At 40.0% G+C, this 14,389-nt stretch overlaps 1 protein-coding gene across 1 annotated transcript in view; it reads left to right on the forward strand.

Moving 5' to 3' along the window:
* Positions 1 to 14,389, forward strand: part of CFAP54 (cilia and flagella associated protein 54) — a 311,831-nt gene that overhangs the window by 12,265 nt on the left and 285,177 nt on the right. Inside the window, exons 2-3 of the mRNA XM_082349512.1 lie at positions 6,077 to 6,182; positions 9,234 to 9,377. Of these exons, the coding sequence (XP_082205638.1) occupies positions 6,077 to 6,182; positions 9,234 to 9,377 (250 nt within the window). The remainder of the gene's footprint in view (positions 1 to 6,076; positions 6,183 to 9,233; positions 9,378 to 14,389) is intronic.

Consider the following 14,389-nt stretch of genomic DNA (forward strand, 5'->3'; position numbering starts at 1 on the left):
GTAAATACAGTATCTGCCCCATCTTTAAACAGAGAGTCACAAACATTAAGGATTGACATGGACCTTTGCCATCTAACCTCTCACATATTTAGCCATTTATTTACAGAATAATTTTTTATTGAGTGCCTACTATATGCCAGGGCCTGCACTAGTCATGGGTTATACAGTGATAAGCAAAATAGATATGGGAATCTGTGCTCATAGAGAGAGGGAGATAGGCTTTTAATGAGTCACTAAGTCAACACACAAACAAGGGCTATGAAGAAGCTACTGAGAGCTTATAAGTGCCAGGTATTGCACTAAGTGCTGGGGATACAGCAATGAACCAGACAAAAATCCCTGCTCTCTTGGTGCTTATATTCTAGAGGGGGAAATAGACAGTAAACATATAAAAGAAGTAATTTTATGGTGACCTAGAAAATGATAAATGTTAGGGAGAAAAAGAGAGGAAGGGTTATGGAGTGGGAGACAGGAGGTTGCAATTTTCAATAAGGTGGTTGGAGTAGATAACACTTGAGCATAGGCTTAACGGCAACACAGCGGAGACCTGCCTTCAAAGGAATGGTGAAGGAGGTGACATTAAGTTGAGATTAGAAGGATGCCTGGCAGTAGGGCTTCCCTGGTGGCACAGTGGTTAAGACTCCGCCTGCCAATGCAGGCGACACGGGTTCGAGCCCTGGTCCAGGAAGATCCCACATGCCGTGGAGCAACTAAGCCTGTGCGCCACAACTACTGAGCCTGTGCTCTAGAGCCCACGAGCCACAACTGCTGAAGCCCGAGCGCCTAGAGCCCGTGCTCCGCAACAAGAGAAGCCACCGCAATGAGAAGCCCGCGCACGGCAACGAAGAGTAGCCCCTGCTCGCCACAACTAGAGAAAGCCCACGCCTGGCAGTCAACCAGCAAGGAGAGAGGATAAACAGAGGGAACAAACATGTGGGACGATCTTGGCAGGAAAGAGTCGGGGGCTTTTGGAGGAATGGACAGAGGCCTGTCTAGCACAGTGTGGAGAGTGTGGGTGCAATGGTATGAGATGAGATTCGAGGAGTATGTAGGGCTGTGGAAGGTTTTAGAGGCCATTTATAGAGTCTGCATTTATTCCAAATGCAACGGGAGACCATTGCCTAGTTTCTGGCAAAGAATTAACCTTATGTGATTTTTGTTTTAAAATATTTTGGTGACTTTGTCCAAAAGCGGCAATGATGGCCATGTGGAGACCAGTTAGGAGTACAGGAGGTAGGAGTTGCTTTTATAACATATTTAACAGATGGTTATTTTTTAAAATCAAAAATTGTTTCTTTTTATAACTATAGGAACTTCTGTAAGCATGCAAATTCGTTTTATCTAAAATATAGATTTTGATCATATCAGCAATGTCCTTAAATTTAGAGTGTGATATATTTTAGAGGTATGCTTTTGTTATAAGCACATAAAATTTTGATATTCTGTTTATACAGTTATGATTTTTGTTTTAGAAAATTCTAAGTATTCAACAGCAGCTATAATCAAATAGCAACCCAAAATATATTAACATTCTTTTCTTAAATGATGTACATTACATAGTATGTATTATATTTTCCTTACTTAATTATTATGTAAGCCATTCCCAATGAGCAGTCTTAACTTGAACTTATGGTACACTTAAAAAAAAAATTCTCTTATTATATAACCTTGATTGATTTAACGAAGCTGGTATTTTTCTTTTATGAGTAACAAACCTACTCATCATTATCTCATCTGTAAGGTTTGGAAGAATTAACTCTTTCATCTACATAATTTAAGAATTCTATCAAGACTTGGTGAATTTCTTGGATTCATTATATTTATTCTAATACTATAGCATTTTATGAAGCAGCAAATGAATGTAAAAAGGGTAAAACAAACAAACAAACAAAGCAAAACACATTTACCTTTTTAAACTTCTATGGGCTGTATTTGCCACACTCTTTATTTGGCATGGTTATTTACTACATGGTACATGTATATATTTTCCTACGCCTAAATATTATTAATCAGTCCATGAAGGTCGGAATACCCTGTACCCCCTCTTCCCTTGTCACTCAGTCATTATCATTTAATTACCTGAATGAATTAATTGACATGTTTTTGTTGAGGTTGTTCCATTAATACCCCAACGTGTACATGGTAAATATTGATACTAGAACCATCTTCAGTCCTTAAGTTTAGCTTCCTGTCTGTATTAGTCAGCTTGGGCTACTAATTACTAACTAGTCAGTTTGGGCTGCCATAACAAAATACCGTAGACTGGGTGGCTTAAGCAACAGAAATTTGTTTTCTCACAGTTCTGGAGGCTAAAAGTCCCAGACAGGGGTCTGGCAGGATCAGTTTCTGGTGAGAGCTCTCTTCCTGGCTTGCAGATATCCACTTTGTTCTCATATAGCCTTTCCTCTGTGCAAGCACAGAGAGACAGAGACGGGGCGGGTAGGGAGAGAGGGAGAGAGAGAGAGAGAGAGAACAAGCTCTCTGGTGTCTCTTTTTAGAATGGATTAATCCCAGCGGACCAGGGCCCCACCCTTATGACCTCATTTAACCTTAATTACTTCCTTAGAGTCTCCCTCTCCAAATACAGCTACACTGTGGATTAGGGCTTCAACATATGAATTTTGAGGGGACGCACACATTCAGTCCATAACACCATTCTTATCTAGAAATTTATGAGATAGGACTGGACGACTGCTAAGAGAAATTTGGATTTTTCCTAGAAGCATTAATAATTTCCGAGAGAGGGGGAAGGAGTAAGTATTAACTAAATGAGTGAACAAATCAGGGAGTGATCTACTACCCTTTGAATTCTGATCAGAAACCATGTAGGAAGCATAGCCCTAAAGTGACTGGGTATTTGAACCCTGGAACTCTCTATAGAAAAGCTAAAAAAAATAAGAACAAGGAATTCTTTTCCCTAGTCATTTATTTATTCATTCGTTCATTCATTCTTTCAACAAGTATGTATTGAGTACTGACATGTACTAGATATTCACTACTCTTGGGGGCTGGGCAATGAATAGTATACATGAGGTCCTTGCCCTCAGGGAGTTCATATTCCAGAGGACTGGAAGGCCCAGGAATATACTGGCTACGAGCATGATGCACCCTGCCTCAGTAGACGCAGCCTCGTAGACTGGAAGGCTACGAGCATAGATGCCCCCTGCCTCAGTTTCATCAACTGTATATTTGGGATACTGATATTACCCATCTCAGTTGTTGTGAAAATGAAATGAAAAATATTCATGTTGGCAAAAGACCCAGAATAGGCAAAACAATGTTGAAGAAGAACAAAGTTGGAGGACTGACACTACCTGACTTCAAGACTTACTATAAAGCTACACTAACCAAGACAGCGTGGTATGGCAAAAGAATGGACCAATAGATCAAAGGCACAGAATAAAGAGCCCAGACTGACGTAAATATAGTCAACTGGTCTTTCACAAAGGAGTAATGGCAATACAATGGAGCAAAGACAGTCTTTTTAACAATGGTGCTGGAACAACTGGACATTCACATGTGAAAAATTGAATCTAGACACAGACTTTTACACCCTTCCCAAAATTAACTCAAAATGGATCACAAACCTAAATGTAAAATGCAATGCTGTAAAACTCCTAGAAGATAATGTAGGAGAAATCTAGATGACCGTGGGTTTGGCAATGACTTTTAAGATACAACACCAAAGGCATGATCCATGAAAGAAAGAATTGATAAACTGGACTTCATTAAAATTAAAATTTTCTACCCTGTGAAAGACACTGTCAAGCGAATGAAAGCCAAGCCACAGACTGAGAGAAAATACTTGCAAAAAGACATATCTGGTAAAGGACTATTATCCAAAATATATATAGAACTCTAGAAACTCAGCATTAGGAAAACAAACAACCCGACTTAAAAAACAAGCCAAAAACCTTAACAGACATCTACCCAAGGAAGATATACAAATGGCAAATAAATATATGAAAAGATGCTCTAAATCATATGTTATCAGGAAGATGCAAGTTAAAACAACAAGATACCACTACACACCTATTAGAATGACCAAAATCCAGAACAATGACAACACCAAATGCTGACAAGGATGTGGGTCAACAGGAAAATTCTCATTCACTGCTGGTGGAAATGCAAAGAGGTACAGCCACTTTTGAAGACAGCTTGATGTTTTCTTACAAAACTAAACACACTCTTACCATATAATCCAGCAGTTGTGATCCTTGGTATTTACCCAAAGGAGTTGAAAACTTATGTCCATATGAAAATCTGCACATGGATGTTAACAGCATCTTTATTCAAATTGCTAAGACTTGGATGCAAACAAGATGTCTCTCAGTAAGTAAACTGATAAAACTGTGGTATATACAGACAATGGAATATTATTCAATGCTAAAGGAAATGAGCTATCAAGCCATGGAAAAAACATGGGTGAATCTTACATGCAGATTACTAAGTGAAAGAAGCCAATCTGAAAATGCTACATATTATATGATTCCAACTATATGACATTTTGAAAAAGGCAAAACCATGGAGAGAGTAAAAAGTTCAATGGTTGCCTGGGATTAGTGGGGAGGGAGTGATGAACAGGCAGAGCACAGGCGATTTTTAGGGCAGTGAAACTACTCTGTATGATACAATGGTGGACACATGTCATTATACATTTGTCCAAACCCATAGAATGGACAACACCAAGGATAAACACTAATGTAAACTATGGACACTGGGTGATAATGATGTGTCAGTGTAGGTTCATTCATTGTTAACAAATGTACCACTTTGGAGGGTGATGTTGATAATGGAGCAGGCTGTGCCTGTGCGGCAGACGGGGGTATACAGGGAGTCTCTGTACTTTCTGCTTAGTTTTTCTGTGGACTTAGAACTACTCTAAAAAATAAAGTCAATTTAAAAAAATGCATACAAAGAGTATAGGCCTAATGTTCACAGCAGCAGTATTTATAATAGCTAAGATATGGAAACAACCTGTGTCCTTCAACAGTTGAATGGATAAAGAAGATGTGATACACACACACACACACACACGTGCGCACAATGGAATATTACTCAGCCATAACAAAGAATAAAATCTTGCCATTTGCAACAACATGGATAGACTTGGAGGGCATTATGCTAGGTGAAAGAAGTCAGACAGAGAAAGACAAATACCGTATAGTATCACTTATACGTGGAATCTAAAAAATACAACAAACTATTGAATATAACAAAAAAGAAATGGACTCCCAGACATAGAGAACAAACTAGTGGTTTGTTCTAGAAGGGGGGAGGGGAAAGATGGAGGTAGGGGATTAAGAAGTACAAACTACTATGTATAAAATAAATAAGCTACAAGGATATATTGTACAGCACAGGAAATATAGTCAATATTTGATAATAACTATAAATGGAGTATAGCCTTTAAAAATTGTGAATCATTATATTGTACATCTAAAACTTATATAATATTATAAATCAACTATACCCCAATAAAAAATAGTAAAATTAAAAAAATAAAATCATTAAAAATGCATATAAAGAACTATCAGTGCTTGGTATAAAGGAAACAATACTTTTAACCATAATTACATTTATCAATAATTAGACATTAACAATAAAGCACATTAAAAAGAGCATGGACTTCCCTGGTGGCACAGTGGTTAAGAATCTGCCTGCCAATGCAGGGGACACGGGTTCAAGCCCTGGTCTGGGAAGATCCACATGCCGTGGAGCAACTAAGCCTGTGTGCCACAGCTACTGAGCCTGCACTCTAGAGCCCCCGAGCCACAACTACTGAAGCCCACGTGCCACAACTATTGAAGCCCGGGTGCCTAGAGCCCCTGCTCCGCAACGAGAAGCCACTGCAATGAGAAGCCCACGCACCACAACGAAGAGCAGCCCCCACTCGCTGCAACTAGAGAAAGCCTGTGCAAAGCAAGGAAGACCCAACGCGCCAAAAATAAATAAAATTATAAAAAACCCCACCTGAATACTTAAAAAGAGCACAAGGTAAGTTTTTAAGGATTGCTTGCTAATTTAGGTTTCCTGCTGACTCTGAGGATATCATTTTACTTTATGATTTTTACAGTGCCACCTCTTTGTTTAATATCTGGACCAAATACGCCCCCCGGCTGCCAGCTGCCTATTACAACGAAAAGCTTCTGAAGGTTGGAGATAGACTTTGTGAAATGAAAGTAAGTACCTCCGGAGTAAAAAGAGACCAAATGAAACTCATTTGGCTAATTATTATCTTTTTGATTTGATACCATTCCTATTTTACATGATTTGATTTTTTTTCTTAGAAAAATATAAGGGAATACATAAAAATTTTAATGAGGCACAGTAACCAAAAAAGTGTACACTTTAAAATTTTGTGGTTGGGATTCTCCAGAGGTGAGAGATTCCTGAACAGAAAGGCGGTTGGCGGAGCATAAGCACAGCCCCTAGTTAACAGAGGGTGTGGTAGGCGCCCGACAGGAAATGCTGAGTCATCATGTTCCTACCTTATACAAAGGAGCCCAGACACCACTTCCTGTTGTTTTTCACATGGCTGGCCTTGCCCAGCAGACAACTCTCATAGCTCCTGGCCTTGCTGCGATGTTGCTTGCTTCCAGGTGCCTTGTTTTAATGACTTTCAGCTCCTTCTTTACATTTTGCTGTATGTATCAGTAATTACAGCGGTCATTCCATACATAGCCTGTTTCTTGCTCAGTGTTGTATTCCAACCGAGTTTGTGCCCTTTTTCTAGTTCTGTATCAGTGCGGAGGTATTGGATTGCTGTGGACTCACGGACTTAGTTTGATAAGCCCACACCATGGCTGGGTTTTCAGTGAACGAAAACGTGAATTTTCCCCCTAAGCTCTGGCACAGGCCCAAATTATTCCAAATTAAATATGAGTCTTTGGCACACGTGGGATCCTTGGACCAAGAGTTATTTTATACAAAGTAATTTTACGCCAGACACCGGCAGTATTCAGTCTGTTACCGAGCCAGGTCCATTTTCCCCATGCAGAGAGAGCCAAATGCTGAGCCGCTGAGGTTTGCAGCGGAGAAAGAGTTTATTCACAAGGCAGCCAAGCGAAGAACTGAGTCTCACATCCGCCTCCCCTAAGGCGAGGGAGTTGGGATATTTACGAGATATAAGCAGAGTGGTTTTAGGCACGTGGAAAGATGACTGGAGGCAGGGAAAAAGGTGAGGTAGTCGGTGTTCTGCGCAAGTGCATCTGGGCTACGTGCTTCTGTGTATCAAAATGGAGGCGTTTAAGCAGGACTGGAGGGCGGAGTTTTCCAGCCTCTTGACGTCAAAAGGCCATTCAAGGGACACCTGCGCAGGCCCAGTTTTAGGGTTGGTGGTCCCAACCAGCCGCAGCCGGCTCGCCGTGGGCAAGAGCTGACTGCAAGTTCCTGTGAAACAGCTGAGCTGCGTGAAGCTGGGAAGTTATGCAATTTAAGAGAGGAAAAAAGAAAGAGGAAAAAACAAAACAAAACTAAAGCGGGCTTCATCAGTGAAGGTAGTTCACAAGCAAAGGGGTTTTACCAAGCCGTTCCCTTATCTGTTCTGTAAGACAAGCTTACGAATTTATATTTGTCATGAGCTTCCGTTAACTCCGTGGGGGCAGTTTCAGGTCTTCTCAATCTACAGTTTCTCAGCTTCATTTCCCTCCTCCATTTCTGTTTTCTGGACTTGAATCTTTTTGGTCTGGGAGGGAAAGTTACCAAATAGAGGCTAAGATGTGGAGGAACTTTCATAAGGAAGCACCAAGATCTATTTTCTGCTGCCCAAATTAGAGAATCATCTTAGCTCCATGTAATTGGACCATACAGAGTTTGGAAAAGCCACAGAAAAAAAACCCAGGTGAGATCTAACTTGTAAGCTATATTCATGTGAAGTGGAATAATAGTTTTGACCAGAATTAGAGGCGTGCCCCCCTACTTTTTATGCTTCTCCTCAACATAATAAGAAGCTGGTGATACACAGCCCAGTTTGGGGTGGTTTGAGGAGTATCCAGGTGGGTGGAGGGAAGAAGAAGGAGCATTTTACAGGTTGATAAAGCAAGCTGATGTTGGGTAGTGGCTACGGATTCAGAATATTTCAGGTAGGATATTTACAAATTTACTTAGAGGAACAAAGAAAAGGTTTTAACTACTTTTCAGTGATGGGAAAGGGGGCTGGTAAAGGTATTTGTAATCCTGGAAACAAACTTGAGTGGTTACTTTGGTTTCTAGAATCTATTTTTATTTTAGTTATAGTAGAACTCATCTTGTTGGACCACTCTTGTTTTGAACCTAGATTTGAATTCATTATGTGAATCAAGTTAGAGCGAAAAGATTCAGAATTAATTAGTGAGCAAGTAACAAGTAAATAGAAATAGAAACAAAACAGCATTTGACTGTGGTGCCTCCTGAGGGGCGAGGTCACCCAATAGGCAGTTCACACCCAGGGCAGCTGCTTTTCCTGGAAACACAGTTGCAGGGGAGGAAGCAGAGAAAGGGTTGCAGCTGAGTCATATGTAAAACCCTGCTCACATCCACCGCCCTGAAACTCTCCAGGTCAACTGTGCCCCGTGGGCTTCAGAAATGAGGCATCTGACTTTGTAATTGGAACATAAGCATGAATTAGAACTAACAAGAATCATAGCGGCGCAGACTTTTTTGATTCGTCCTGATATAACTTCAGAGACTGTCGACAGATCAGCCAGCTCATCCCCTGCATTTTTCTCTTCTCCCTTCTTTCTTTCCTTCCTTCCTTTTTTCTTTTTTCTCCCTCCCTTCTTTTCTCCCTCCTTCCCCCTTTTGTCCCTCCCTTTCCTACTCTTTCTTTTTTGGAGCTTAGGAGGTATCAGAGAAGCAGGGCTGGTTATGCAACTCCTCTACCTCTCTCACTGAGTTTGTGGGTTACCATGATCTGTTGAGGTTAAACCTTTGGTTTTTGAGTATATCCAGGTTATTACCACACACAATGCCCTGGTGAATATTCCCATCTTTGAGGTCATGATGGTCTCATCTCACAATTGGCTTGTTGTGAGGAGAGTTAAATGAAATAATGCACATGCATTGCCAAGTACAATGTCTGTTAAGTTTGTGTTTGGAAATAGTAGTGATAATGGTGTCATGGTGATAGTAATAGCAGTAAGAGTAATAATCAACATTGACACTATTAATAATAATATGAATATTACCTAATTTTAATAATGATAAGCAAAATGATATTTTGAAAACTTCATCAAGTCCTCTTTTTATTTCAGGAATATAAATTGGCCCTTTTACAGTGCTATGGGAGATATCTTCAGCAGTTCAGCATCAACTTTGACGAGAATAAAGCAGATGTGAACCAATTCAAAAGTGTCTTTTTTCCAAAAGGCTTTGAAGACAAAAGTGCTGCGCATACGGTAAGATGAAAGCAGTAACTAAAATAGCTACCATTTATGATTATGCAATAGTCTGTCCTTTACTTGACAGCTCCTAAATGTCTTTCATTTGCTTAGCATGGTATTTACTTGTGTGCTGTAAGTTACTTAATAAATATTTTCTGTGCTGGATGAGAAAGTGCACTTATTAAATTTTGTAAAGATGCTTTGGAGATTGTGTCACTATAATCACTTATTCATCCAGGAGACAGTATTTATTATTATTATTATAACTAGTATTGGTAGAATGCTTTTAGTCTACAAAGCACTTTAGAAAACATTGGATCCTCACAATAACTCTATGAGTTAGATACTGTTATTATCCCTATTGTACAAGAGAGAAAAAGAAAGCTAATCATACAGTATAATAAGTAGTGGCTCTGGAGAGGAAACAGATCTTTTGATACAAAAGAAATTTTATGCTTTTTTCTAGTATACCAGTATTATTATGTTAATTGCTACCAATGAGTCACTGGTAGAGCAGTTACCATGTGCTAGATAGTATTCTAAATGCATTATATGAATTGTTATCTTGCAGCCTCATTGCAGTCCTAAGAGACGGGTACTACTATGCCTCTTTTACAGATGAAGAAACTGAGGCTTACTGGAGAGTGAGAAACCCAGCCCCCTTAAAGCAGTGGGCAGAGCTGGTGTTTGAACCCTAATCAGTCTGACTGCAAGGCTATGTCATTCCAAATTTAATGATTATTCTAGGCCTTGGAAACAACATGTGGTTTAATAAGCAGAAAAGCTCAAGCATGTTTGAAGGCACATTCAGTTTGCCTGTAACATAGGTGCATGAATGAGAATACTGGGCAATGTGAGTGGGTGCTTAAATTGTATGGTGGGAACCAGTGGGGATCCTGATACGAACAAATAATTCTTGGGACACCAGGTGAATGTCCTACAGTTCAACTCTATTCTGACTATCTACCTAGAGACCGTGTCAGATCCCACAGGTTAAGGGTTCAGTGTTACAAAACCACTCCCGGCTGCACCCCACCACCTCCCACTTCAGATGCCAGTTGCAAGCTCAGGTCATTACCTGTACTTCTGACTGCCTGGCTATAAATCAGAGGTCCCTGCGACCCCCTCCTTGGGCCCCGATAATTTGCTGCAGTGGTTCACAGAACTCGTGGAAACATTTTACTTACTAGATTACGGTTTATTATAAAAGGATATAACGTAACTCAGCAACAGCCAGAAGGAAGAGATACATAGAGCAAGGCGTGGGGAAAGGGTGCGGGGCTTCCATGGCCTCTGCAGACACACCACTCTCCCAGCACCTCCACGTGTTCATCACCCTGGAAGCTTCCCAAACCCCATCCTTTGGGGTTTTTATGGAGGATTCATAGCATAGTCATGATTGATTGAATCATTGGCCATTGGTGATAGATTCAACTTCCAGCCCCTCCCCCCCTTCCCTGGAGGTCAGGGGCTGGGACTGAAAGTGCTAAAACCCCTAATCACATGGTTGGCTCCACAAGCAACTAACCTCCATCCTTAGGCACTTTCCAAAAGTACCTCGTGAACAGAGCAGAACGTATCTTTGTCACTCTTAACACTTAGGAAATTCCTAGGGTTTTGGGAGAGCTAGGAACTGTGGATGAAGACCAGATACATATGAGAAATATATTTTGGCCAACTGAATGACCAAATACATATTTCTTATAAACCGTAATATCCCAGTGCCCCATTGGGAAGAGTGCTGAATGAAAAGTTTGAATTTTTAAGGCCCCTCCTATATCACCCTGGTCCAGGCTTCCATATCTCTCTCTTACACTGTTGAATTATTCTGCTTCCATTTCCACTCAGCCTCCCCAGCTGTGAAACCAACTACATGGTGGCTAAAAATAGTTCACATGCATCCAACAGGAAGTCCGCCTGGTAGAGTAAGGCTCACTTGTGTTACGAAGGCTCTCCACTCCCAGTAGTACTGATGATTCTGTAGCCAGAATCTCTCTTCTGAACTCCCCATCTATCCAGTTAACATCATAAAGATCTCACACTCGACGTGTCCAAAACTGAACTCATCTTTTTTTCTTCCATAATTGGCTCCAGCCACTAACCCAAGCAGGAAACCGTCGCAGACCTCTTCCGCTCTCTTACCTCCCACTTCTTTTTTAACATCTTTATTAGAGTATAATTGCTTTACAATGGTGTGTTAGTTTCTACTCTATAACAAAGTGCATCAGCTATACATAAACATATATCCCCATATCTCCTCCCTCTTGCATCTCCCTCACCCTCCCTATCCCACCCCTCTAGGTGGACACAAAGCACCAAGCTGATCTCCCTGTGCTATGCGGCTGCTTCCCACTAGCTATCTATTTCATGTTTGGTAGTCACTGCCACTCTTTCACTTCATCCCAGCTTACCCTTCCCCCTTCCATGTCCTCAAGTCCATTCTCTACATCTGCGTCTTTATTCCTATCCTGCCCCTAGGTTCTTCAGAACAATTTTTTCTTTTTTAGATTCCATATATATGTGTTAGCATACGGTATTTGTTTTTCTCTTTCTGACTTACTTCACTCTGTATGGCAGTCTCTAGGTCCATCTACCTCACTACAAATAATTTCGTTTCTTTTTATGGCTGAGTAATATTCCATTGTATATATGTACCACATCTTCTTTATCCATTCATCTGTGGATGGACACTTAGGTTGCTTCCATGTCCTGGCTATTGTAAATAGAGCTGCAATGAACATTGTGGTACATGACTCTTTTTGAATTATGGTTTTCACAGGGTATATGCCCAGTAGTGGGATTGCTGGGTCATATGGTAGTTCTATTTTTAGTTTTTTAAGGAACCTCCATACTGTTCTCCATAGTGGCTGTATCAATTTACATTCCCACCAACAGTGCAAGAGGGTTCCCTTTTCTCCACACCCTCTCCAGCATTTATTGTTTGTAGATGTTTTGATGATGGCCATTCTGACCGGTGTGAGGTGATACCTCATTGTAGTTTTGATTTGCATTTCTCTAATGATTAGTGATGTTGAACATGCTTTCATGTGTTTGTTGGCAATCTGTATGTCTTCTTTGGAGAGATGTCTATTTAGGTCTTCTGCCCATTTTTGAATTGGGTTGTTTGTTTCTTTGATATTGAGCTGCATGAGCTGCCTGTATATTTTGGAGATTAATCCTTTGTCAGTTGCTTTGTTTGCAAATCTTTTCTCGCATTCTGAGGGTTGGCTTTTCGTCTTGTTTATGGTTTCCTTTGCTGTGCAAAAGCTTTTAAGTTTCATTAGGTCCCATTTGTTTATTTTTGTTTTTATTTCCATTTCTCTAGGAGGTGGATCAAAAAGGATCTTGCTGTGATGTATGTCATAGAGTGTTCTGCCTATGTTTTCCTCTAAGAGTTTTATGGTGACTGGCCTCACATTTAGGTCTTTAATCCATTTTGAGTTTATTTTCGTGTATGGTGTTAGGGAGTGTTCCAATTTCATTCTTTTGCATGTAGCTGTCCAGTTTTCCCAGCACCACTTATTGAAGAGGCTGTCTTTTCTTTCTCCATTGTATATTCTTGCCTCCTTTATCAAAGATAAGGTGACCATATGTGTGTGGGTTTATCTTTGGGCTTTCTATCCTGTTCCATTGATCTATATTTCTGTTTTTGTGCCAGTACCATACTGTCTTGATTACTGTAGCTTTGTAGTACAGTCTGAAGTCAGGGAGCCTGATTCCTCCAGCTCTGTTTTGCTTTCTCAAGATAGTTTTGGCTGTTCAGGGTCTTTTATGTTTCCATACAAATTGTGAAATTTTTTGTTCTAGTTCTGTGAAAAATGCCATTGGTAGTTTGATAGGGATTGCACTGAATCTGTAGATGGCTTTGGGTAGTATAGTCATTTTCACCGTGTTGATTCTTCCAATCCAAGAGCATGGTATATCTCTCCATCTGTTTGTATCAGTTTTAATTTCTTTTATCAGTGTCTTATAGTTTTCTGTATACAGATATTTTGTCTCCTTAGGTAAGTTTATTCCTAGGTATTTTGTTCTTTTTGTTGTAATGGTAAATGGCAGCGTTTCCTTAATTTCTCTTTCAAATTTTTCATCATTAGTGTATAGGAATGCAAGAGAATTCTGTGCATTAATTTTATGTCCTGCTACTTTACCAAATTCGTTGATTAGCTCTGGTAGTTTTCTGGTAGCATCTTTGGGATTCTCTATGTATAGTATCATGTTATTTGCAAACAGTGACAGCTATACTTCTTCTTTTCTGATTTGCGTTCTTTTTATTTGTTTTTCTTCTCTGATTGCTGTGGCTAAAACTTCCAAAACTATGTTGAATAATAGTGGTGAGAGTGGGCAACCTTGTCTTCTTCCTGATCTTAGTGGAAATGGTTTCAGTTTTTCACCATTGAGAACGATGTTGTCTGTGGGTTTGTCATATATGGCCTTTATTATGTTGAGGTAAGTTCCCTCTATGCCTACTTTCTGGAGAGTTTTTATCATAAATGGGTGTTGAATTTTGTCAAAAGCTTTTTCTGCCTGTATTGAGATGATCGTTTGGTTTTTCTCCTTCAATTTGTTAATATGGTGTATCACATTCATTGATTTGCGTATATTGAAGAATCCTTGCATTCCTGGGATAAACCCCACTTGTTCATGCTCTATGATCCTTTTAATGTGCTGTTGGATTCTGTTTGCTAGTATTTTGTTGAGGATTTTTGCATCTATGTTCATCAGTGATATTGGCCTGTAGTTTTCTTTCTTTGTGACATCTTTGTCTGGTTTTGGTATCAGGGTGATGGTGGCCTCGTAGAATGAGTTTGGGAGTGTTCCTCCCTCTACTATATTTTGGAAGAGTTTGAGAAGGATAGGTGTTAGCTCTTCTCTAAATGTTTGATAGAATTCGCCTGTGAATCCTTCTGGTCCTGGGCTTTTGTTTGTTGGAAGATTTTTTTTTTTTTAATAAATTTATTTGTTTTATTTATTTATTTTTGGCTGTGTTGGGTCTTCATTTCTGCCCACGGGCTTTCTCTAATTGTGGT

This window comes from Balaenoptera borealis, assembly GCF_965194805.1.
Source record: "Balaenoptera borealis genome assembly, chromosome: 13".
Lineage (NCBI taxonomy): Eukaryota > Metazoa > Chordata > Mammalia > Artiodactyla > Balaenopteridae > Balaenoptera > Balaenoptera borealis.